The 25,005-nt window shown below is 40.5% G+C and overlaps 2 protein-coding genes and 1 long non-coding RNA gene across 4 annotated transcripts; 1 reads left to right on the top strand and 2 right to left on the bottom strand.

The window, feature by feature from the left end:
* On the top strand, window positions 1–3,116 carry LOC104246303 (uncharacterized). Of its 2 annotated transcripts, none has more exons than XR_715933.2 (3): window positions 1–211; window positions 391–465; window positions 3,032–3,116. It is a non-coding gene; the product is annotated as an uncharacterized lncRNA (long non-coding RNA). The 2 variants fall into 2 exon arrangements; XR_715932.2 differs by lacking the exon at window positions 3,032–3,116 and adding an exon at window positions 787–1,182.
* On the bottom strand, window positions 2,308–24,620 carry LOC104246302 (sodium/pyruvate cotransporter BASS2, chloroplastic). The gene is made up of 13 exons (XM_009802099.2): window positions 24,107–24,620; window positions 23,853–23,967; window positions 23,655–23,778; window positions 23,485–23,526; window positions 23,291–23,404; window positions 23,147–23,209; window positions 6,942–7,069; window positions 4,631–4,712; window positions 4,273–4,324; window positions 4,039–4,136; window positions 3,775–3,933; window positions 2,821–2,910; window positions 2,308–2,704 (listed from the first exon to the last, which is right to left on the bottom strand). Exons 1-13 carry the CDS (start codon window positions 24,195–24,197, stop codon window positions 2,627–2,629), a joined length of 1,236 nt encoding a protein of 411 aa, XP_009800401.1. The 5' UTR covers window positions 24,198–24,620; the 3' UTR covers window positions 2,308–2,626.
* LOC138876975 (uncharacterized mitochondrial protein AtMg00820-like) lies at window positions 7,078–23,139 on the bottom strand. Its single transcript, XM_070156282.1, has 2 exons — window positions 9,636–23,139; window positions 7,078–9,446 (listed from the first exon to the last, which is right to left on the bottom strand). Exons 1-2 carry the CDS (start codon window positions 9,904–9,906, stop codon window positions 9,166–9,168), a joined length of 552 nt encoding a protein of 183 aa, XP_070012383.1. The 5' UTR covers window positions 9,907–23,139; the 3' UTR covers window positions 7,078–9,165.
* Window positions 24,621–25,005: the final 385 nt, after the last annotated feature.

The raw sequence follows: 25,005 nt of genomic DNA, 5'->3' as shown, positions 1-25,005 counted from the left end.
TAAAACTTCTCATTATTAAGTAGTACTCCATTATTTACCTCCTCCCCTGAAATTACTCTATTTTTTCCTTCTTTTCCTTTGCGTTTCCCCTCTAGAAAAATCCTCCCCATCACTTCACTATTACTCCTATACTATCTTTATTTGTTTGCATATTCGCTCCGATCCTCAGAAGACTTGGAACATGACACGTAATTGGCTTGCGCTGCTTCTGGTTGGTCTCTAATTTTTACCAAACATTTGATTTTTCATTGCATTTGTTTCAAGATATTGTTGACTTCTATTTTTTTTATATTGTTGATATGGTTTATGAATTGTATTTACTCTTATAATCAGTTCTTTTTTAATAGATGAAGTTTCCTTGTGTTTGCCTACTTGAATTTCTTACTGCAGATCGCATGGAAAGTAATGTACCGTGGGCACCACATGTATGAAGAGAGAAGATAGATCAACTAATCAAGATGAAAGGTATGACACTATTTTCTCCTTTTCATCCTTCTTGTGCAAACATTACAATTGTTAGGGTGATTTGTGCATACAAAAGTGTGTATATATATATATATACAACAAAATATTCATGTGGATTACTTAACTCTTAAACAGGGCGCATATTGGGTTCTTCTGTGCGAAAGAAAAGGAAAAACATAATATCTTATTGTGTAGAGTTACTAAATCGGTAACTGTATATGCAGTTCATATTTGCACAATTGCACTGACAGTTCAGAACTCGACAAGCATTTTATATTCTTTAAAGTTATCTAACATGTAGCAGCACTCCAATATTTGCAGTGATATTTTCTGAGAGCTCGAGCAAATATTTAAGCCGTGGATGGATCCGTTTGAGTCCATAATATCGTCATTTTTTCCTCCATTGATTGAATTTTGGCTCAACGCATTTTGATTTTGAACCAATTCCAAAGGGATCAACAAGCTTCTAGGAAATTGAAATAGACAGAAAGATGTCTACTTGCCAAGACATCATATACTGCAATAGACATTCCAATAGTGATTTTTTACTTCTTACATTCTTTCCTCTGCATATTCACGCACGAGATAAGTAATGATCAGCAAAGACTTTTTTCAGTTAATTAATTGAATTCTCAGACAAGATTCAGATATATATAGGTACATATAATCCAACATGCACAAGAACTCATGTCTTGCGAAGTTCTTTGATTTTTCATGCGGTAATATATTATTAACAGAGACATTGAAATGATGAATTGTCAACAAAACTATGACTCCTTCTATTCAAAGATGTGAATTGTTCTAAATACTTTTTGCTTCTGAATTATAAGTGGAATTACAAGAGATTTTGTTTGTTGTAGTAGCTTAACTTGTATTACTTTTAAATAACTAATAATCGTATAAAAAGTTTAGATTTTATTCAAGGATTTAGTATCATGTTTTTTTAGAAAGTACTCTAATAAAAAATATTAAGGTTTTTCGAAACTTTTTTCTAGAACAAATTACAAACATATAGGGCCTTTCGGAAGATCAAACATAGGATGGCCAATTTTGAAAATGGATCATGACGAGCACTATCATCTTAAATTTTTATCGAATCCAGTTTATGTTATATACTTATAATGTGGTTGCATATGCTCATTATGTTTATGTGAAATTGATAAAATGAAGAATGTTAAATTTATTTGGAAAAATATATAAATCTATGGTTTAATCACAATATAAAATTAATTTTGTATGCATACACATAAGGATTTTGTCGATATCTCGACTAAATTTTTGTCTCAATTATTTCGTAAACTTATGATTTCTTCATGATCGCACGAAGCGCGAAGTAATTTCACTAGTATGAAAATAAAGTTGAAAAGTGCTTTTACTCATTCAAGATAATTTAAATATATCAAAACATGAAATATAAAATAAATTCACCCCAAAAAATCACTATATACTAAAAATTTACTCTAAAGATAAGAAGAAATATTTATCCACGAGGAGAGTTCCCAAGGATTGCAATTAGAATAGCATAAACATTAGAGTAAAGTAAGAAGGATTATTTAGGTATTTCAAAAGTTTTTGCCAAAGGTAAATTCGCGAAGAGGTAAAAACAATTTTTTGCTTCCGAGGATAAGCTGCTTTTTTCAGCTTCTAAAAAACAATTTGCTTCTCCTAAAAAGCACTTTTTTCTCTCTCTTAAAAGCTTGACCAAATACCTCCAACTTTTTAAAATAGCCTTTTTTAAAGGAAAAAACACTTATAGCCTCCCAAAAACTTGGCCAAACAAGCCATAACAGTATAACTACACTTTACCCCCTTGCTCAACATTTTTAATTCAAGCTCGTGTCCTTCATCCAACATAATCTTATCTATTCCAATAAATAGATGCAGTAAACCAAGAGTCCTACTTGAAATTTCCTAGTTTAACATTCTTCTAAATTTTGCTTACAATGCCATGGGTAGCCCAATACATATTTAAAATATTTTGGAAGGCTCTCTAGTGCTATGCTTCTAACATATTAAATTGGAGAACTTTCCAAGGTCCAAAATTTAGCTTCCGCTACAGCTTCAGCCAAGAAATGCAAGCTACCCACCCATGCCTTTGCATAATAGACATGATTGAGCTTTTAACTTTATCTAACAAACTAACAAGGATACAGCGGAGGTCCTACTCCTTAAAATCATCCTTGTCATCAACAGGAATTGGCTGGTTCCTCCAGTACACAGCTAGAGCACTTCCACCAAGCTGTGAAACATGGTAATGATGAGAGAACATCCAAAAGAATTACAATAGGAGTACATTAGACAAGAAATGTAGGGTATAAATATGTATAAGGAAAATATATGGGCACAGGGTCCTACCGCCATGCAGACCACGCTAACAGCAGAAGGTACAGCAACAAGAGGGTTCGTGAAATGCTTCTGGGCAAGCAAAAATCCGAGTGCAGAACTCTGAGCACATAAATAAGAAAAGAGTTACATATTTCTCACTCTAGTTTGATTTCTCTAGGGTTCACCAAAATGACTTCCGTTAATTGTAATCATACTATACTTCTGCACATTTTTTGTACAGATCCAGGTGTTGGAGGTAGCGGACCCAGGCAATGAGAGCTTCATTGATCGTGAGGATTCAAGGTAGAACTGCTTTGATCGTCGCAGTCCCTTGGAGTCCTTTCCTTACATTTATACTGCCAATTCTCTATACGAACAGTATTATATTTTGAGATATTTTTATGTATTCAGTTAGAGCTCATGACTCTGTACTACCTAGTTCAGGGAATATGTTGTGATTATCGTCGTGTTGGCTTGTATCACTTTTATTTTCGCATATATACTAAATCTTGTTTCGTTATACCATGTCTTTATAGATTTAACTGTTGTAAGAGATCGGCTTACCAAGTTTTAGAGAATAGGTGTCATCACGACCCCTATGGTGGGTCACAAAGTCCCCCCCCCCCCGGGAAGGAAAGCGAGTGCGTAAGAAGTAGCAGCAGCAGAATCTTATATTGCTAACTACCACAGATTAATGATGCTTCAATGGGACAAAAAACAAGACAATTTTCCACCTCTGGAAATAGTGAAATACTAAATATTAGCATTTTGCATGACTTGTCATTTTCACTATCGGACACCCATCAGATATGCTTCTTAATATGCTGATGTATGGAGCTCAACCAGAGGAATTGAAGATAGTACGGAAAGTATATCTGGACTTATATGAAGCAAAAGAAAAGGAAAGACAAGACAGGTATAAGGTATTAGAGTCGCTACAGAGATTAGTTCATCGCTATGCTGAGAAGTACAGAAGATAACTACCTGCATTCCACATTCTATGGAAATGGTTCTGGAAGTTGATTCACCAAATGAAAATTTTGAAAGCCAGTAGCCCAGAAAAAATGCTGCAGCGTGCAAGGCTGCCACTGGGAGGAGTAACTGTGCACCCTGAGTTTTCAGCACATCTGCCACTTGCCCGATCTTCAGAAAAAAAATATAGAAACTGGGTTAGCATAGTATCTGCGAGAGAAAAGGAACATTACTATGCCTTCAACTAAAACTAGCCAGTAAATTATGCAAGCTTACCGGGCTTGCACAAAGAAGAGTGGTTAAAATAACTCCAATTAAAGGTGTAATGGTGATGATTTTTGAGGTAAATTTAGGAAAGAACTCATTTGATAGAACTGCAAAACAAAGTAAACTTGAATTAATATAGGCATATCTTATTTGAAACTCTAGGAAAGCAAGCTCAGCATAAATACATATTTCCATTGTGTTAGACTGTTAAAAAAGATGGAAAGTATTAAAATATCCAGTTACCTCCAATAATTGTTGGCACTAGCACAACCTGAAAGGTGCTTATAGCAAGACCCTGTAAAGTGAATGGAAGATGATTGATTGGAAGAAAGTCTTTATCTGAGCAAACCCCAAAAACTTAGAATGTAATTGCCTAAGTTTAAGAGAGCTATCAGCTTATCTAACTTTAAACAGCCATACTTTGACGCTGTTAGGCTCCAAATTAGCCTGGTGACGAGTCCAGAAAATGTTTTGGTGCTTGTGCAAGGCATATTTCAGAAATTCTCCATTGTATTCATGCATTTAGGGGATAAACTTTGATAAATGTCACTGATTTGCATACATCAACAAATATTGAACACATCAGCACAGGTCAACTTACAGCAGCATCAACTGGGACAAGCTGACCAGCAAGAAGCTTAGTAAGCAGCGGTGTCATCACAATAGCTCCAATAGTTGAACACCTGCAATGATGCCATAGAAACACTTACTCCACCAACTTCTCTAAGAAAGTTTCTGGTCATTAGCTTATTAGTTGTCCACAATTTTTTTATATGCCAATGACAAATTTCTTGTTTAGGTGAACCTAATTTTGCACTGAGCAATAGCATAGGTCTGTTTTCTCCTTAACAGCCATCACTTTCTACAGGCTTAAAAAACTATGGCATCATTACCAAGGAAGCTAAAGTAAGCAATTGAAAGTTCACATGCAGTCATTCATTTTCCCGTAATGAATTTTCATCTGCTAGAAATCATCCTAGACCAAACAAAGGAGACCACTGTCAGCATAGTAACAAGTTCTCGTTTTTATCCATTGCACTCTCTATTAATAGTACCAAGACAACCATTGTAGTAAGGCAGTAGTTTTCTGGAAATGCAACCCTTAGTTTAATTTTTTGATTTATTGATTACAAAAAAAAACTCTAAAGGGCTACATCTCCATGGGTGGAACTACCACCTTGCTGCAATCATTGTCCTGCTAATCATGCATTGCAGATCTCTATCCTCTACAGCAACGAAAAATGTTCAGAAAAAAACACTAAGTTCATTGATCGGCTAACAATCAGCTCAGGCATTTGCCAGATACCACAAACACGCCCTCACCCTCATGAGCATTTATGGCCACAATGTGCACAACAGAGATATGTTGCTCGAACTCTGGTGCGGGTGTCCGAACGAGGATCTAAAGGTCGGATCCTTCATTATCTAAATTTTAAGATTCGGGGGTACGAATCCACGTATGAATACGGGTGCAGGGATTCGGCTAAAGTATCTTAAAATAGAATTATAAAATATGTCTAAGTTATGAGACATTATGTGGAAGACTAACAAGTTATTTCGAGGAGGAGAAATATTAATCAAGAGGAGAATCCGAGAAGGAGATAAAAGAAAAGGACTGACATATAAATTTCTATATAGAAAGTAATTCCATTTTCTTCAATTTCACCCTACCTTTTGTTTTGATTTCAAAAATCTTAATATCTGTCCCAAATTTCTCCATCCATCTTGATAAAATCATCCAAAATCGATTGACTTAGATCCAGTGCGAATCCAACACTCACACTTACACCCACACCCACGTTGTGTCGATATGGGTGCGACAACGAAAGTAAAGAATCCGAGCAACTTAGCAACAGAGCACCTCAACATGTATCTCCAATGTCACAAGACATGCAACTATTCAGGAGCGCACAATGAATAACTACTTTATGAAATAATCGAAGAACTTTACAGGAACATAGGAATTTTGAGTCATTTCTCAATTAATTATAATGGTTGTAAGCTAGATAATCTTTGTCTTAAGTTTAAAGAAATTTTAACCTGGTTTAATGGCCTCCTATCAATAGGGAGGAGAAACCACTCAAAAGCAACAATTTGATATAATGTAGATTGCATTGGCAAACAAAATTTCAGATCAACTTAGTTTTAACATGTCCCTTGTCTTTTTTAAAAACCAAATTAAGTCAATATTAGGTTTAAATGGGCTCAACACTTGGATACAAAGCAAAAAGGTGGATCATCATTATATAAATATTTCATTTTAAATGAATTTAAAAAATAGTCAAAGTGTAGGTGCAAAAGGGAACCTTTGGAGCAACGGCAAAGTTATCTTCGTGTGACCTATAGGTCACAGATTTAAGCAGTGGAAGCAGCCACTAATACTTGCAATAAGGTAAGTTATCTACATCATACCCCTTGGGGTGCGGCCCTTCCCCGAACCCTGTGTGAACGGGGGGATGCTTTGTGTACCGGGCTGCCTTTTTTAGTCAAAGTGTAGGTGCACTGCTTTCTTAAAGACCTCAGGAACTGTATTGACTATCCCAACTTGAAATATCTTAAAGCAAAGTAGTTGCCCACTACAACTTTTTCTTAGGCAAGTTCATTTGCAATACAGGATAAATTTCCAATTTGGTGAGGGTTTAGCATCTAACTTGGTAACCTGGGTTTAGCATCTAACTTAGTAGCCATGAATTTTACTAAGCACAGAAAATTGCAGTCTTGAACTTGCCTAACTTCGACCTCTATGGTGGCTTCTACTGCATTATAAGTTAGTCATACTTTAGTTTCTATATTGGGCATTGAGAGCCGCTAACATCTATAAAAAAAATAGCTTGCATGATCATAGCAAATCTTATTGACAATAAAAACTTCCCAGGGACTACATTAAATCTACATTCACAATCTCTGCTTACGTAGTCATAAGAACAGAAAGTGCTACATTCCCCTTTGAGATATATGTTGCCACATTTGACGCCTGACCTCCAGGACAGCATGACACCAAGATAAGACCAGTTGCAAGTGGGGCAGACAACTTTAGAACCTACAAATCATACCAATTGGAGGAAGAAAACAATTAGTATTAGCTGACAAAAGTAATCTTAGAAAGCAGCACCAAGAGTAAGTCTTGCCAAGGAACAAAAAACACAACCAGAGAGAATAACAGCATCAACATGCTCAACTAGTAAGGTTAAACTTAAATACAGATATCAAAAAATGGTTCTAGAGGTTAAATAATTTCTCTCCGGCAACAGAAGCAGTATCAAATTATAGATAGTAGAACGTAGTGTGATCCTAATAGAACTAGCTTTAACAGAAAATTCAAAAAAAGGGATAAAGCAAACAGGGCAGCCCGGCGCACAAAGCATCCCGCGTTTACGCAGAGCTCGGGGAAGGACCTAGGCAGCCTAACCTAATGCAAGCATCAGGTCGGATTCCACGGCTCAAACCCGTGACCTATAGGTCACACAATAAGACAACTTTACCATTTCGCCAAGGCTCCCCTTCAAATAGGGATAAAGCAAACAATCCTGGTGCACAAGGCATCTGTGTTCACGAAGGTCCAGGAAATGGCCGCATCTCAAGGTGTATGATGTAGACAGCCTACACTAATACAAGCATTAGTGACTGCTTCCACAGCTCAAACTTGTGACCTATAAGTGTAGATTTTGAGAAGAAGAAAAGGCTTCTTGTATTTCTGTGTATATTTACATCCCATGAGCAAGGGAATTTATACAAAGCTCCTAATTCTAATTAAGGAAATAAAATAAATTTATACAATCAATCCAGCTATTAAATCAAATCAAATAAAATCAGAATAAAATCAGATCTCCTAAATATAATCAAATCTCCTGAAATCATGATAATCGACACTCCTAAATCAAATCTCCTCGAATCATGCTAATCTACACTCCCCCTCAAGTTGGTGCAAAGATGTCGCACATGCCCAACTTGCAACTCAAAGTATGGAAAGTTCACTTGTTGAGACCTTTGGTAAACACATCAGCTAGTTGTTTTTTCGATGGCACATGAAACAAACTCAAGACACCAGTTGTAACTTTTTCTTTGATGAAGTGTCGATCAATTTCCACATGCTTTGTTCGGTCATGCTGGACTGGATTATAAGCTATATTGATGGCAGCTTTATTGTCACAATACAAGGAAAGTTTTCCTTTTCATACAGTCTCAATTCCTGTAGTAGCTTTTGTAGCCAAAGCAGTTCGCAAACACCCTGGGCCATAGCTCTATATTCTGCCTCCGCACTTGATCTAGCAACTACATTTTTCTTCTTGCTTCTCCAAGTAACCAAGTTTCTCCCTACGAGCGTACAGTAATCGGATGCTTATCTTTTGTCTTCTAGAGATCCAGCCCAATCCGCGCCTGTAAAGGCTTCTATTTGGAGGTGATCATGTTTGGAGAAAAGTAGACCTTTCCTTGGAGCAGATTTCAAATACCGCAAAATGTGAAAGACAACTTACATATGAGGATCTCGGGGATCATGCATGAACTGACTCACCAGGCTAACTGAATAGGCTACGTCTGGTCTAGTGTGGGAGAGATAAATGAGTCTTCCAACCAGCCTCTGATATCTCTCCTTATCAACTGATTCTCCAACTCCGCTTTGTAACTTGTGATTGCTTTCAATGGGCGATTCTGCGGGTCTGCAACCTGTCATACCAGTTTCTTTCAAAAGATCCAGAATATACTTCCTTTGAGAAATAAAGATTCCTCTTTTAGATCTAGCAACCTCAATTCCCAAGAAGTACTACAATTTTCCTAGATTTTTTATCTCAAATCCATGTGCCAACAACTTCTTCAATCGAGACATCTCCTCTTTGTCATCTCCTGACATTACTACGTCATCAACATAAACTAAGAGAATAGTGAGTTTACCCGTTTGATGTCTTATGAAAAGGGTGTGATCAACATTGCTTTGTTGGTAACCGAAGGAGATCATTGCTTTGCTGAATCTGTCAAATCAAGCTCTGGGGGATTGCTTCAGTCCGTATAAGGCTTTCTTCAATCTGCATACCTTTCCTTGACTCTGTGCAGTATCAATCCAGGAGGAATCTCCATATACACCTCTTTTTCTAAGTCTCCGTGAAGAAATACATTCTTCACATCAAACCGTTGCAAGTCTCAATCAAGATTAGCTGCACAAGATAAAAGAATTCTAATAGTGTTCATCTTAGCAACAAGGGCAAATGTCTCTTGATAATCCACTCCATAAGTCTGAGTGAATTCCTTAGCCGCCAATCTTGCTTTGAATCTTTCAATTGAGACATCAGCTTTGTGCTTTACAGTAAAGGCCCATTTGCAGCCAACTAACTTCTTGTTTGGTGGTGAAGTGACAAGTTCCCATGTCTCATTTTTTGACAAGGCCTTCATTTCTTCAATCATAGCTTGCTTCCATTTAGGATCTGCAAAAGCTTCCCTCTAATTCTGGGGAATAGACACAAGAAGAAATAGACAAGGCAAAGGCTCTATGGGGGGAGACAAAGAATTATAAAAGACAAAATTAAATAAAGGGTGTTTGGTGGTGCAAGATCTGACTCCTTTTCTGAGAGCAATAGGTTCATCTAACTCATTAGGAAATGTAGATAACTCACCAGTAGAAGAAGGTTCAGCTTCGGTAGATTGCATGATGGCTTCTTCTGCTCTATTAATCCTTGAGTAAGTCTTCAAATCAGGCTTATCCAAACGCCTAATAGTCTCTCCCTGAATTCTTTCTCCAATTTCACTTTCCCCTGTGACAATGTCATCAAGAGGTCCAGTAATGGAACTAGGTAGAATCACCTCTTCCTCCTTACTGCTCTCCCCCTGAAGAGGTGATGAGGTAATACTAAAATAGGGCTCAGATTCTCGAAAGGTAACATTCATGCTAACAAAAGATCTCCTAGAGGGAGGATGATAACATTTGTAACCTTTCTGTGTGGGAGAATACCCAATAAAAACACACTTTATAGCTCTAGGATCAAGTTTCCCAGAATTTCTATTGTGGACAAAGCAAACACACCCAAACACCTTTGGAGGAACAGTATATTCATTCTTACCCTTTAAAGTTTCCAGGGACTATAAAAATTGAGGGGTTTAAGTGGCATTCTGTTGATAAGATAGGCAGCCGCTAGAATAACATCCCCAGTAAGGTTTCGGTAGATGCATGGTGAACATAAGAGATGTTGCTACTTCTAACAGATGCCTATTTCTTCTTTCAGCGACCCCATTATGTGCACTAGTGTAAGGACAACTAGTCTGATGGACTATCCCGTTGGACTCCAAATAAGAACCAAATTTTTTATCCATGTATTAGCTGCCATTGTCAGTTCTCAAGATTTTTATTTTGGCATCAAACTGAGTACAAATCATCTTATGAAATGACTGAAAACAAGAGAAAACTTCACTTTTGGCTTTTAACAAATATACCCAAGTCACCCTAGTGCAGCAATCAATAAAAGTAACAAACCATCGACTACCAGACAAAGAAACAGTTTGGGTAGGACCCCATACATCAGAATGAATAGTCATAAACGGAGTTATGCTTCTATTATCACTCATAGGATAAGAGTTTCTAATATGCTAGGCATATTCACACGCATCACAGAACAAAGATTTAAATCGAGTCCTTGAAAACAAATCGGGATATAACTTCTTCAAAACAAAGAATGATGGGTGTCCTAACCGTCTATGCCGTTGTATTTTTCTTGGTTGACATCCTTACTTTCCCTAAAAAAGGCTTGACCCGAGTTTTGAATCCCATCTAATATATACAAGTCATCGCGCAATCTATCACTGCCAATCCTTTTCCCTGTTTGACGATCCTGAAAAATATAATAATCGGGAAAGAACTCGATTTTACAGTTTAGAGCTTTGGTGATGGCACTAACAGATAAAAGATTGATAGGGAACTCAGGGACATAGAGCACGGATGATAGTTTAATATTAGGAGTACAAATGACAGAACCTGTTCCAAAGATAGATGTTAAAGAACCATTGGCTATTTTAACATTATCTCCTTTGGGAGACGAAGAATAGTTAGGAATGCCTTTAAAAGAGCCTGTCATGTGTTTATTTGCACCAGAATCGACAATCCAAGAATTAAGGTTATCAGCAAAGGCAGTACCTGATTACACATGATTGGATATGGCAACGTTAGCGGAGTCGAGTTTGGTTAGGAGGCGATGGAGAAGCTAAATTTCATCCGAAGATAAAATTTCTCTAGAAACCGTCTCCTTGAATGTCTCCATACTTCAGCCTAATCAGAAGAAAATCAGAAGGATTTTGTGTTGCGTACAACCAACAAGAGAGAGAAAACTCGACCTCTTTGATAAAAAAGGAACCCTAGTGCTGCGAGGGAGATAAATCACCTAAAAAAAGCAGCAATGGCTCTGATAACATGTAGATTTTAAGAAGAAGAAAAGGCTTCTTGTATTTCTGTGTATATTTACGTCCCATGAGCAAGGAATTTATACAAAGCTCCTAATGCTAATTAAGGAAATAAAATAAATCTATACAATTAATCCAGCTATCAAATCAAATCAAATCAGATCAGATCTCCTAAATATAATCAAATCTCCTGAAATTATGCTAATCAACACTCCTAAATCAAGTCTCCTTGAATCATGTTAATCAACAATAAGTCACACAAAGATAACTTTACCATTATTCCAAGGCTCCTCTCAGCTAAAGTAAACAATGATAGCAAAAATAAGAGAGGACTAAAATACTTTAGAATCATGAATTGAAAAATAAAAAAATGAAGCAGATATGGCCATTCTTCAAAGGATAAAATGTAACGACCCGACCGCTCGTTTTTAGCATTTGCATCCAGTTCGGTGGTTTGAGGTCATGAGTAGCTTCATATGGTGTAATATAACTTGTGAGTATCGTCGATTTTGGTTTTCGGGTGATTCGGGATTGATTTGGAAGAATGATTCTCATCTTAGAAGCATTAAGTTAGAAGAATTAATCAAGTTTGATTTTTGTGTATTTGACCCCGGATCGGAGTTTTGATGATTCTGTTAGGTCCGGATGGTGACTTTGGACTTGGGCGTATGCCCGGATTTGCATTTGGATGTTTCTAGAAGGTTTTGAGTATAATTGGCGAAAATTGGCAATTTGAAGGTTTGGAAAGTTCATAGGTTTGACCAGGAGTTGACTTTGATGATATCGAGTTCGGATTGTTGTTTCGGGGGTTGGAATAGGTTCATTATGTCATTTGGAACTTGTGTGCAAAATTTAAGGTCACTCCGGGTTGATTTGATATGGTTCGGCACGAGTTTTGGAAGTTTAAAGTCCGAAAGTTCATTGAGCTTGATTTGAGGTGTGATTCGTGGTTTTGATGTTGTTATGTGTAATTTGAGACTCTGAGTAGGTCTGTGTTATGTTTTGGAACTTGTTGGCATGTTTGGACAGGGCCTCACGTGGCTCGGGTGAGTTTCGGGGTGGTTCGGACCATTTCGGGTGGATTTTGTGTTGTTGATTGCCGGTGTATCTGCAGAGCATCGCGATCGCGGAGCTAGGCTCGCGATCGCATAGAGGAATTTAGGTTGGAATGTTTTATCTCTTCACATTCGCAAGTGTTAAGATGCCTACAGACTGTGCAACTTGAGCTTCGCGTACGCGTTTCCGAAGTCATGTTCGCACTGGTAAGCTGAGAGCTGGAGAACCCTTCTTCGCATCCTCGAGACGCGAGTTGCGTTAGCGTTGTGTGGTGTCTGTGGGCATCGCGTTCGCATAGGAAGTGTCACGAACGCGTAAGCCATTTTGCGGCAATGCATTTTTGTTCATCGTGAACGCGATGTTTCTTCCGTGTTCGCGAAGAGTATATCTGGGGCAGATCTATAAGTACTTTATTTCGAAGGTTTTGGTCATTTTATTATATTTTGAGTTATCGAGCTCAGATTTGGACAATTTTGGAGGCGATTTTCACCACATGGATTGGGGTAAGTATTTTTAACACGGTTTTGATTACATTCCATGATTCTATCTTCGATTTTGGCATTTCGCTTATTAATTTGAAAGAGAAATTGGGGGTTTTTGTCTAAACTTTTCTAAAGTGAATTACTAAGTTTTCAACATCGATTCAGAGTCAGATTTGAATGAAATTAGTATGGTTGAACTCGTATTCGAATGGGTTGTCGGAATTTGCGAGTTCTGTCGAGTTCCGAGGTGCAGGCCCGAGTTTGACTTTTTGGTTGACTTTGAGTATTTGACTAAAGATTCGACCTTTTATCACTTGAGGTTTGTTTTTTATAGCTTATTTGACATTTTTGAGTTGTTTTTGGCTAGTTTTGAGTCGTTTGAAGGTTGATTTGAGTGGGAAGGCGTTTCCAAAGTGTTGTTTGGCTTGCTCGGTATTAGATTTGGCATGTTTGAGGTAACATATCTAAACTTGGATTTGAGGGTATTTAACCCTAGAAACTATGTTATATGAAAACTATTGGGCTGACATATGCACTAGGTGACGAGCATGTGTACGTGCACCGGTGTGTTCCTAATTTAAGGTGGCATTTAGACTATTGCCGGAATTGTTTTGCTATCATACCTTATTATACCTGTGGTTTCTCTACTTGTTCGGTTCTTTGAACTGTGATTCATGTTAGACATTTTGTCTAGGCGATGTGCTATTTGTTTGAGTCTTGATACGGCTATTCCAAACGTTTCTAAGCTATTTGCCTTATTTGTTTACATGTTCTCAGTCATGATGCTATATCCGTGTATGATATCTCTGTCTCAGTACTTCTTATTTGATTCCTCACATGTTAGATGCCTCCTATGTGTAACACTGATAAAAAAAGTATCGTGAGATATGTTTATCTGAGACTTGAACGGTAAATGACTAAGTTTGGGCCATGGAGTCGATTTGATATTGATTATGAGGTGACACATATGCCAGACCCATATTGGGCTAAATGTTATTATTTTGGGGCGACGCATGCACCAGGCCTCACTATTGGGCTATATGATTATGATTAGCGCTTGGGTAGGATCCGCCCCTCCGGAATCTGACATGCCAGCAGTGGGGCAGGCACAATGTCACATACACGTGGTGCTCGATGATGGGCAGTTATGCCAGGCACCCGTACAGTGCTAAGTGTGATTATTTTGATGGATCCACGGTGATATTGTTTGGGGCATTTGAGCCGAGCACCTAGAGTGTGCTAAGATTGTATGTACTTAATGATTCCACTATGAAAGCTGATTTCTTGACATGTATACTTGCCATGTAGGCATAGAGAAGTATTTTCCGCATGATAATTGGTAAACAAAAAGGGCTTATCTGATGTTGTAATTGGGAAAAACACAGTTCTTTCGATAAACTCATGTTTAATTGATTTTAGTGAAAGATTTGAACTTTAACTGTTATACTTGAAAAGCATGTTTACATTTCCGTAACTGTAAATAAATCGAGCATAGCATCTCTTAAGTCATTCACTATTGTTGTGTATTTTATGTTATTATGAATTGTCATTGGCTATTGATGTTGGACTCTGACCTTTTATTCCGAGCTCGTCACTGCTTTCAACCTGAGGTTAGGTTTGTTACTTATTGAGTACATGAGGTCGGTTGTACTCATACTACGCTTCTGCACCTTGAGTGCAGATCTTATAGCTGATGTTGTTGTGTATGGCGGGAGCTGGCATTGAAGATGTACCTGCGTTCCGGTGCTAGCTGCCACTTGTCCTTGGTAGCTTTAGTGTTTGAAATTCTGTTTATGCGTATTTCAAAGATGATGTATTTATTTCATACCAACTTTGTAAATTCTAAGTCTTACAAGCTCATCACTTGTACTACCAATTCTTGGGAGTTTGTAAAGAAAATTTAGTCATTTTACTCATTTACTCTTAATTATTCTTGTTTACCGTGAAAATGGTAATAACAATTAAATTTGTTGATGGGACCCTAAAAATACGTGATCTACTTTTATGCTAGTTGTTAAAGCAGTTGATGCTAGATATGTGAAGATAAAATATGAAATACGAGCTAAAATAGAGTTATAATCAAACCAAGGGGTTAGCTGTCCGGGCCTCGGACTAACCGATGAGGGGCCTCGAGGTCGATGCCTGGGCTCGGGCTCGAGCTATCGGGGATAATCGGGAAGGGGCAAACAGTTAGGATATAATTAAAGGAGGCTCTTTATGGCCAATAACAAGCAATAAATGAAGAACAAGTATGAAAGTGGTAAGCAATAGCAATAGTATTAGGAGAATATATTAGAGAGAAAAGAAGAGTTCTTGTATATTTCATGTAGAATAGTTGGAGCAACAGAGTTTACAAAGTGCCAAGGATCCCTCTTATATAGGAGAGAAAATCCCAACATAGTACAGAATGCATTAATCATAAAGGTAGAGGGATGGAACAGCTAGATAGCATTAGGCATTGTCAATATCAGCTGCGTGCCTTGGAACTCCCCTTTCCCCTGCTATAGCCGTTAGTACGCACTGCCCCCGGGACCGGAACCCGACGGCTCCTGAGGGTGGATCTCGACCTCGGCTTTGAACCCCGAGAAGCATGTCCGCGAGGCGACCTAATGACGGGGAAATCGGGCCCCCGGTTTTACCGCATACAGATAGTCTCCGCGTTTCTTAGAGTGAAAATGATAAGAAACGACCTTGAATTTCTTCCTCCTTCGATATTCTTGCAGTCGGCAATGGCCACAAGATGCCAAGATACGATACGCATGCTGCTCCTGCAGGTCCCCGCATTGACTATGGCAGTTGGCTGCCTCTTGGCCTCCTTCAATGCACGCACGGTGCTTTTATAAATACTCCCCTTCTTCTTTTCTATAACCCATTGCGTGCCCAAATCCCTGAAAAGGTTCGTTCTTCCTTTGCTCTCGTTCTCTCTCAGGAACGCAACTCTTTTTCTTCCTCCAGAATCTTCTAGGGATGGCGAAAACTTCCACCTCTGCTTCCCAGGAGGTTGCGGGCTCATCCTCTTCGCTTCTTTCTCAAGGTGAAGTGGCCACACCTCCTCGTGTTGAGGAATGCATCCCAGGATCTTTTGCGATGACCTCCGATTTCAAGGTCGAGAGACCTTACTCGAAGCTAGAGCGTCGCGAGCCCGTGACTCTATATATCAGCTCAGTAAGAGACGTCGGGAGAGTTAGGGCTGACTGCTGTTGGGGGATACCGTGCTTGTGGAGATTCCTGCTCGGGAAGAAGATATTACGACTCATAAAGCCGGCTTTCTGAGTGTGTATACCTATCCATTCACCTTGGGGCCATCCTCGCCCCCGATCAACCCCGTAATTCTCGACTTCTGTCGACGTTATCAGGTAACCCTTGGTCAAATTCATCCTTCGTTCTGGCGCGTTGTTTATATGATCAGGCATTACACAAACATGATAGAGGAGATGCCCTTCCCCTCAACCATCTGATCAGGATGTATAGTCCCCGTCTCCTCTGCGGGGGCCTAATCAAACTCCGCTGTCAAGCCCCGAGGTCCCCTTTTGCCTGCACCGAGGAGCTCGGGAACGAGGGATGGGCAAGTCGATTCGTCCGAGTGAGGACTTTTGACCTGATCCTGGGAGAAAAGATATCGTTCCCTGAGCGGTGGAACGCTGAGCGTAAGTAAACGTGTTGTCGGATCTTCCTTCGCTTCTCCTTGACAATATTTCTCCAAGCATCTAACTCTATTTCTCACATTTTTTTAGCCGTAGCAACCTACCCCGATGCGGTTTCGGACCTCCAGGATTGGGTCAGCCGCTTATACTCGATTTGCCCGTATGCCGAACGAGTGTGGCGAGATTTATCCCGAGCCCGGTAGGAAGCCAAAGATCATGGTAAGCTCCGAACCTTGCTGCATCCGCATCTTTTGATGCAAATCGCTACTAGTAGCGTTGTTCATTCTTTGTGTTCAACTTCTGCATTTGTGTAGGTCTGGGGGAAGTCCTTTTGACGAAGGAGGCATCACCCGTTGATGGGGACGCCCTATTGCCTGGCGAGAAGAAGGGAAGGCAGGGGGGTCCGTTGGTCGGGCCGCCGGAGTTCAAGAGGGTTAAGGCGGAAGGACCCAAGGTCGACCCAGCAGCTCTGACCCTGGAGACGGCGGGAAACCTTCGAGTTGAAGGAGAGGAGGAAAGTAACTTCCCAACGGCCCTGAGGAGTGTATAGACTCGGCCGATCCTTGGGCCGTGGGACGGGGGCTTCCGAACCGGAGCCTGATTACCGCCTCATGGAGTGCAAGATGCCCCGCGTGAAGAGCCTTCTGATGCAGGGGCACCAGTCAAAGGCGGAGATGCGCTTGAAAGATCGCCGACCGTTCTCGAGGGAAGTCCCGAGGTTGATGCTTCATTTGTTTTTGGCGAGATGGGCAGACTTTGCGGGCGGGTAATTTTTGCTAACCCCGTCCGCCGCTCTGGGCTGCTCCGATCTTTGTTTTTCTAACTTGTCCTTTTTTGTTGCTTCAGGCTAAAGCGCTTTACAGCCAAGCTTTCACCCAGTACCAGGATAAGGTGAACCGTCACGAGCGTGAGAAAGCCTATCTTACCGAGCAGGTTACTCATCCCCCGTTTACTATTATCTGAATCATTGCGAGATTCTATTGCTTTTAACATCTCGGGCCTGATTTGTGCAGTTTGAGAAGGAAAACGCCCTGCTGACAGAGGAGCTTCGGGATAGAGATGCTGAAATTTCCAAGCTCAGTCGTTATATAAGGGAAATGACTTCAGAGAGGGACACCCTCCAGGGGAAGGTAACCTTAGTCGAGCGTCAGCTCCAAGATGCGAAGGAGGAGAGTGACAAGTATAGAGGTTTCCATTCCAAGCTAGTGGCTGCACTATCTCAGATCAAAGCCGAAGCCGAGGCGTTTGTATCCTTGCACGGGGAGGAAGCTATTGTCGCAAATGCTCGCGTTGAGAGGGCGTCAGAGGAGGCTAGCCCGAATTTACCTCGAGCTGTGAATCGTGCTTGGCCGAATCTTCGAAAGCAGACTGTTGGAGGTGTGCCGGATGGCAGCTCGGATGATGCTAAAAATGAGGGTGGATCCCCGGAGAGGGTGCAACCCTTAGGGAGCCATTGAGAATGTAGGCTCGACAATGGATTAGGATCCTGTTGATTTTCCTGTTTGTATATAGTACTTTCATACTGGCATATGTATAAAGTAAATCCTGTGGCTTTGCTTCTTCCCCTCCCCTTTTTGTCCGGAATTCGGCCGGGTGCTCTTGTTTTTAGAGTTGGCAAGAATCTTTAGATTCGTGATACGACCCTGGGGCTCGTTAGGCAGGCTCGGGGGCTTTTACGTGCCTGGTCGATGCGACCTTTAGTATTAGCTGGCGTTAGAGCTCTTATGCTTCTCTTAACTGTTTTGGGTTTAGTCTCCGAGTCGGGCTTCGACTCGAGCTCATTCAACCCTCAAGCTTCTGTATTTGCATGGGCGGGCGACAATGGCTCTTGCACTTTGCTCTTGGGCATTTGTATTTTAACTATTTTGGGTTCAGTCTCCGAGTCGAATTTCGACTCGAGCACAATTGGCCTTCAAGTTTGTATTTGCGTGGCTGGCGACAACAGCTCTTACGCTTTGCCCTTAGGCGTGTATAGTTAATTATTTTGGGTCTCGTCTCCGAATCGAGTTACGACTCGAGCTCATTTTGACCCTCAAGCTTTCAAACTTTAAGCTGGCGACAGTGGCTCTTACGCTTTTGGTCGTTGCGACCTTTTGGTGTGTGTGGCCCTAGGGCTCATTAGGTTGGCGACAATAGCTCTTACGTTTTGCCCTTAGGCATATGTAGGCTTTGTTTTCCTCTCGTTAAGGACTTTTTTGAAATGATTTTGCTTGACCCGTCGTCGGTTCGGGAAGAACCTCGATTTCAAGTCGTTTGCGGCGATGTTTGAGCACCTTGGAAGGTTTGGCTCGTAGGCTGAGTAGCTCAAAGCCTTGTGATTTGGAGCTGACATGGTCGAAGCTCTTTTGCCTGTCGAGGGTAGCCTATTTAACCGGTTCTTTTCGAAATAGATTTGAAGTAATGGCCTATTATTTTGTAGCGACGGTTGAGCGTTCCCAAGTCGCGTTAATTCGGCTGGTACAGTCGTATGATTGTAGTCATTTGTGTTTGGCCGGAGCCATGTTTTGATCCCGAGTGTAGTAGTTTAGGCGTCTACATCGAGGGTATGCCCTTTCGGGAGTCTTACAAATGCAACATGTAGCCTAAACTTCGAGATTTAGTTTATGCCTGTAGTAAGGTCTTACAAAATTTCCATGCCTTTTGAGGTGTTACAGTTTTGTTGATACTTGGCACAAGTATGATTCATGTCTTGCTTGAGGTCTTACAGTATTTTCATGTCGCGGAAGTCTTACAGTTTTTTCATGTCGTAGAGGTCTTACAACTTTTTCATGTCGTTGAGGTCTTCCAGTTTTTTCATATTGTTGAGGTCTTACAGTTTTTTCATGTCGTTGAGGTCTTACAGGTTTTTCCACGCCGCTAAGGTCTTACAGGTGTAGTTGTTGATACTCGGTACGAGTTTTTTTTTAGACCGAGTTTGCCCGCTTGGGGTCTTACGGCCTCGGGTTTTTTTTAACGAATGGCGATTGGTGACAGTCTCCGAGCCATCGAGTTTGCTTTGGCTCGGGAGCCGTTACTCGTGAGCTCGGAATTGCCTCATCGAGGGCTTACGATTTCGGAGATTCCGACCTTGAGGTCATGCAGGTGCCGAGTTATTGACGCCAATCTCCAAGTACTTGGGGCACTTTTGGTGGAGGAATCTTTGTTGAGAAAACGTTGAGTTTTCTTTGGAGTATGAGGTGCTTTGGCAAAAGACATTCTCTGATTGCTTGGCACAAGTACATGTCGTTTTGTTGTCGTGGATCCGACTCATACGAGCACGGTTCATTCGACCGTTTGGCCCGGTACATCATTTTCCTATTTGAATCCTGTTTGGCGCTCCTCGGTTCTTCCGAGTGGGTGACCTTTCCAGGGGTTCGGGGTTGATTGCAAAGGAAGCCTCGAACGCTTGTTGTATTCCTCTTAGATAGGATGTAGGTGTTGCCTCGTTAAAAACCTTGCCGTTAAAACCCTCTTTGGGACAAAATATGGTCGAAGGAAAAGAATGCAACGCTTGCTCGAGGGTATTTACGGAATTTTTCGATCGGATGCCCTAGCAGTAATACCGTTTTAGCATCGATATATTCCAATTGCTCGGAAGTTGTTCGCCCTCCATGGTGCCGAGCTTATAAGATCCCTTGTCGGCTATTCCGAGGACACGGTATGGTCCTTCTCAGTTCTGGCCCAGCTTCCCTTTATTAGGGTTTCGGGTGTTGAGAGTGACCTTCCTTAGGACTAAGTCCCCGATCCCAAAATACCGGAGATTTGTTCTCCTGTTATAATATCTTTCGATCCTCTGCTTCTGGGCGGCCATCTGGATCAGCGAGGCTTCTCGTTTTTCATCCAGTAGTTCGAGGGCTGTTGTCATGGCCTCGTTGTTCGAGCCCTCATTAGTGTGCTGGAATCTGGCGCTCGGCTCCCCGACTTCCACTGGTATCAAAGCCTCAGCGCCATATGCTAGAGAGAAAGGTGTTTCCCCGGTGCTTGATTTTGAAGTTGTTAGATATGCCCATAGCACCTCGGGTAGCGTTTCTCTCCATTTTCCCTTGGCGCTCTCCAGTTTTTTTTTAGGTTCTGAATTATGGTTTTATTTGTGGATTCGGCCTGGCCATTTGCACATGGATGGTAAGGCGTCGACAGGATTCTCTTGATTTTGTGATCTTCAAGGAACTGTGTTACCTTGCCCCCGATGCACTGCCTCCCGTTATCGCACATTATTTCGGATGGGATTCCGAATCGGCATATGATGTGATCCCATATGAAATTGATAACTTTTTTTTCTCTTATTTTTTCGAAGGTCTGCGCTTCCACCCATTTCGAAAAGTAGTCAGTCACAAATAAAATGAATCTAGCTTTACCTGGTGCCGTCGGCAAAGGGCCAACGATGTCCATTCCCCATTTCATGAACGGCCATGGTGGTAAAATGAAGTGTAGTTGCCCTCCGGGTTGGTGAATCATGGGAGCGAATCTCTGGCATTTGTCGCACTTTCGGACGAATTCTTTGGTGTCTTTTTCCATGTTGTCCCAATAGTAGCCTGCTTTCATCACCTTCCAGACTAAGGAGTCGGCGCCGGAATGATTTCCACAAGTACCCTCGTGAATTTCTCGGAGTACATAATCTGTGTCACCTGGCCCTAGGCATACCGCCAGGGGGCCATCGAAAGTTCTCCTATACAGTCTCATTTTCGTCGAGCGAGAACGGGGTTGCTTTGGTTCGCAGGGCCCTCGATTCTTTTGGATCTGCGGGCAACTTCCCGTCTTTTAAATAATCAATATACTTATTTCTCCAATCCCATGTTAGACTGGTGGAATTAATCTCTGTGTGACCTTTCTCGACCATTGATTTAAACAATTGGACAACAGCCCTGGGGAGTAGGTCCTCTTCTTCAACTGAAGATCCTAGATTTGCGAGGGCATCGGCCTCGCTGTTCTGCTCTCGAGGTATATGGACTAAGGTCCATTCTTTGAAGCGACGCAGTGCGATTTGGATTTTGTCCAAGTACCTCTGCATCCTGTCTTTTTGAGCTTCGTAGCTCCCATTCACCTGGCTTACTACGAGGAGCGAATCGCATTTCGCCTCGACGGTCTCGGCTCCCAAGCTTTTGGCCAGTTCTAAACCTGCAATCATAGCCTCGTACTCGGCTTCATTGTTAGTTAATTTTGTGGTTTTTATGGATTGTCTAATTACGCCGCCAACGGGTGGATTGTCTGTTCGCCGAACCAGACATTTTGTCCTGAAATCGAAGATCTTGGATAAGAAAAAGTGTGAAAGGCAACTTGCGTTGTGTAATGAAACCAGCAAAAAAATAATCACTATTATTTTTAGCCCCACGGTGGGCGCCAAACTGTTTACCGTGAAAATGGTAATAACAATTAAATTTGTTGATGGGACCCTAAAAATACGTGGTCTATTTTTATGCTAGCTGTTAAAACAGTTGATGCTAGATATGTGAAGATAAAATATGAAATACGAGCTAAAATAGAGTTATAATCAAACCAAGGGGTTAGCTGTCCGGGCCTCGGACTAACCGATGAGGGGCCTCGAGGTCGATGCCTGGGCTCGGGCTCGAGCTATCGGGGATAATCGGGAAGGGGCAAACAGTTAGGATATAATTAAAGGAGGCTCTTTATGGCCAATAACAAGCAATAAATGAAGAACAAGTATGAAAGTGGTAAGCAATAGCAATAGTATCAGGAGAATATATTAGAGAGAAAAGAAGAGTTCTTGTATATTTCATGTAGAATAGTTGGAGCAATAGAGTTTACAAAGTGCCAAGGATCCCCCTTATATAGGAGGGGAAATCCCAACATAGTACAGAATGCATTAATCATAAAGGTAGAGGGATGTGACAGCTAGATAGCATTAAGCTCTGTCAATCGTGCCTTGGGAACTCCCCTCTCCCCAGTTATAGCCGTTAGTACGCACTGCCCGCGGGACCGGAACCCGACGGCTCCCGAGGGTGGATCTCGACCTCGGCTTCGAACCTCGAGAAGCATGTCCGCGAGGCGACCTAATGACGGGGAAATCGGGCACCCGGTTTTACCGCATACAATTCTCATATGAGTTGTGTTGAATGTTACTTGACTTACCTAGCGGGTTGGGTTAGGTGTCATCAAAAAGATACAACTCATATGAGTAATTTATTAATCAAACTTTCTTATGCTTCTCTATTGAGTCTGTTGAGGTACATATATTATTGATGAAGTTTCCCTTATGTTTAACTAACTTACATGTTAATATCGAGGCCACGAAGAATAATAAGGTAGTAAATATTTCTAACGTAGACTATTCGGGCTTTTTTATGCCTTCTATTGGCTCACATAAGATAATTCCAGTGTAATGGAGTTGATCTTCATTCACTGCCCTAAAGTGGTTTTGTTCGGGTCAAAGAGTATGAGTCTCACCAAGTCAGAACATAAGTATATACACATTTTGGAAACAACATTCAATAGTGATGTATTATCCTTTTTTTATTTTTTTGATATAAGGTGTATTATACAAATTTTATTACGACTTCAACTTGATTTAAATCATCCGTAGACAAAATGAGTAACCCATTGAAGTAAGAGAAGACATACCATTGCTATTGCAAAGCCTAAAAGTGGTTTGATGAAGTACTGAGCCAGAAATCCAACACCAACCTGCAAAGCAAGCAACCATTGGTGTCTGCTGGTACTTAATAAGAAAGAAATAGTAGGGAGCATGAACAAGTTGTTATTTACAGTCCACGGGTTCCTTAAACATCGTCGGAAGTCCTCAAATGTTAGTGTCAAGCCCATCGAAAGCATTAGAAATCCCAAACCAAGAGTGAACAGGTCTGTTTCCAACCAAGTGACCTGTAAGATTCTCATGTCCTATCAGTTGAAATTATTCATTTATCATAAATGGAATTGTAAAGAAAAACAATTAAATTTACCGTGGCAGGTTTATAGATGCCAAGGATTGTACCTAATATAACCTGCAAACATTGAGTAGAGTAGCTGCACAATTTCAAAAAACGGTCTGTACTATGAAAAGGCTGCTAACAAAAATGATATATTAAAAAAATATAAATATTTACTTTAAAATGGAGAAAAAAGAATATACCCAGAGAGGAAAAAGAGTGGTCAAAGTCTCAATTATTTTTTCATATTGGCTCATTCCACTGGAAGAGCTGCTTGGTAAGTCTCCAGACACATTTGTTGCTGCCTTGCAAGATATTTTTGAATTCCTAATGGACCAAAAAGCTTTTGGAACTCCAAATGAACAAAAGAATAAACAAGGAGCTTTGATTCAAGCACTAACCGCAGTGAAGTGATTCCAATAAATGAGGATTGAACTGGGAAAGCAACATCTGAAATTTGGTGCTTATTTTGAATGAACAAATTACATCTTCCAGTCTCATGTCCACTTCTTATACCTTAAAATGGACATTCAATATAATTAATAAAAGAAAGTTTCAAGTTAATGCCAAAATCAACAGTCGTATCAATACTCAACAGTAGCAAAATTGCAACTAAATAATGAACAGAACACTAAACAAGTAAGATTCCACATACTAAAATGGGTGGGAGTCCTTGGAGCATAACTTGGTCTGTGAAGTGCGTACAATTTACAATCTTTTACAATAAATCTGGACAAAGAAGCCATTTGATTTGATTAGATAAACACAGAATGAAGGAAGATTGAGGGTTCAAGTAGAAGCAATATTGATTAGCATGAGGGGTTTTGTTTTGGAAAAGTGGGAGATGGGGTCCAAGATAGCAGATTCTATAAGTCGTGGAAACCAATGAACCACACAAGGACGATATCAGGATTATCCAAATATTTTCAGATTGCTTCTTTTGAAGATCGACCGTAAATAATTATGGTCCCCCTCCCTCTAAATGTTTGGTTGTATTTTGACTACGGGGTAGTGTCTACCGTCATCGCCGGGGGGGGGGGGGGGAGGGAATTGCAAAGTTTGTTTGTTCATTTTGGGATCTTTTGTTTGCTCGGCAAGGTAATCACAGCCAGCAATTTTTCATTAAACAGGCATGATAGTAAAATTGTGCTGGACACCTACATGCTGTTCTCACATCTTGTCAAAAGTTGGGAACAACTAGAAGGTGTAGAAGGTGTGTTGTATGCCCACAAAAATAAACAAGGTACGCACTTAAATGTCGGGAAAATTTGAGAAAATTTGTTGAGAAAATGTAAGTGACATTTTTTTATCAGTAAAGTCAAATCTCTCTGTAACACACTTGTTTGTTTCGAATATTTTTGAATGTTATAGTCAAGTGCTATTATAAAGAACATATATTATAACATAACATAAAAATTGATTCCGGAAAAGTTTTGCTTTTATAAAGAAGTGTTGTTATATAAGAATACTGTTATAGAGATGTCTGACAGTATATTCTTAGAAATTTCATTTGTGATGCGTGGTGTATGATGTGAATAAGAAAATACATCCAAA

This window comes from Nicotiana sylvestris, chromosome 9 (assembly GCF_000393655.2).
Source record: "Nicotiana sylvestris chromosome 9, ASM39365v2, whole genome shotgun sequence".
NCBI lineage: Eukaryota > Viridiplantae > Streptophyta > Magnoliopsida > Solanales > Solanaceae > Nicotiana > Nicotiana sylvestris.
This window is presented reverse-complemented; position numbering and strand designations above follow the sequence as displayed.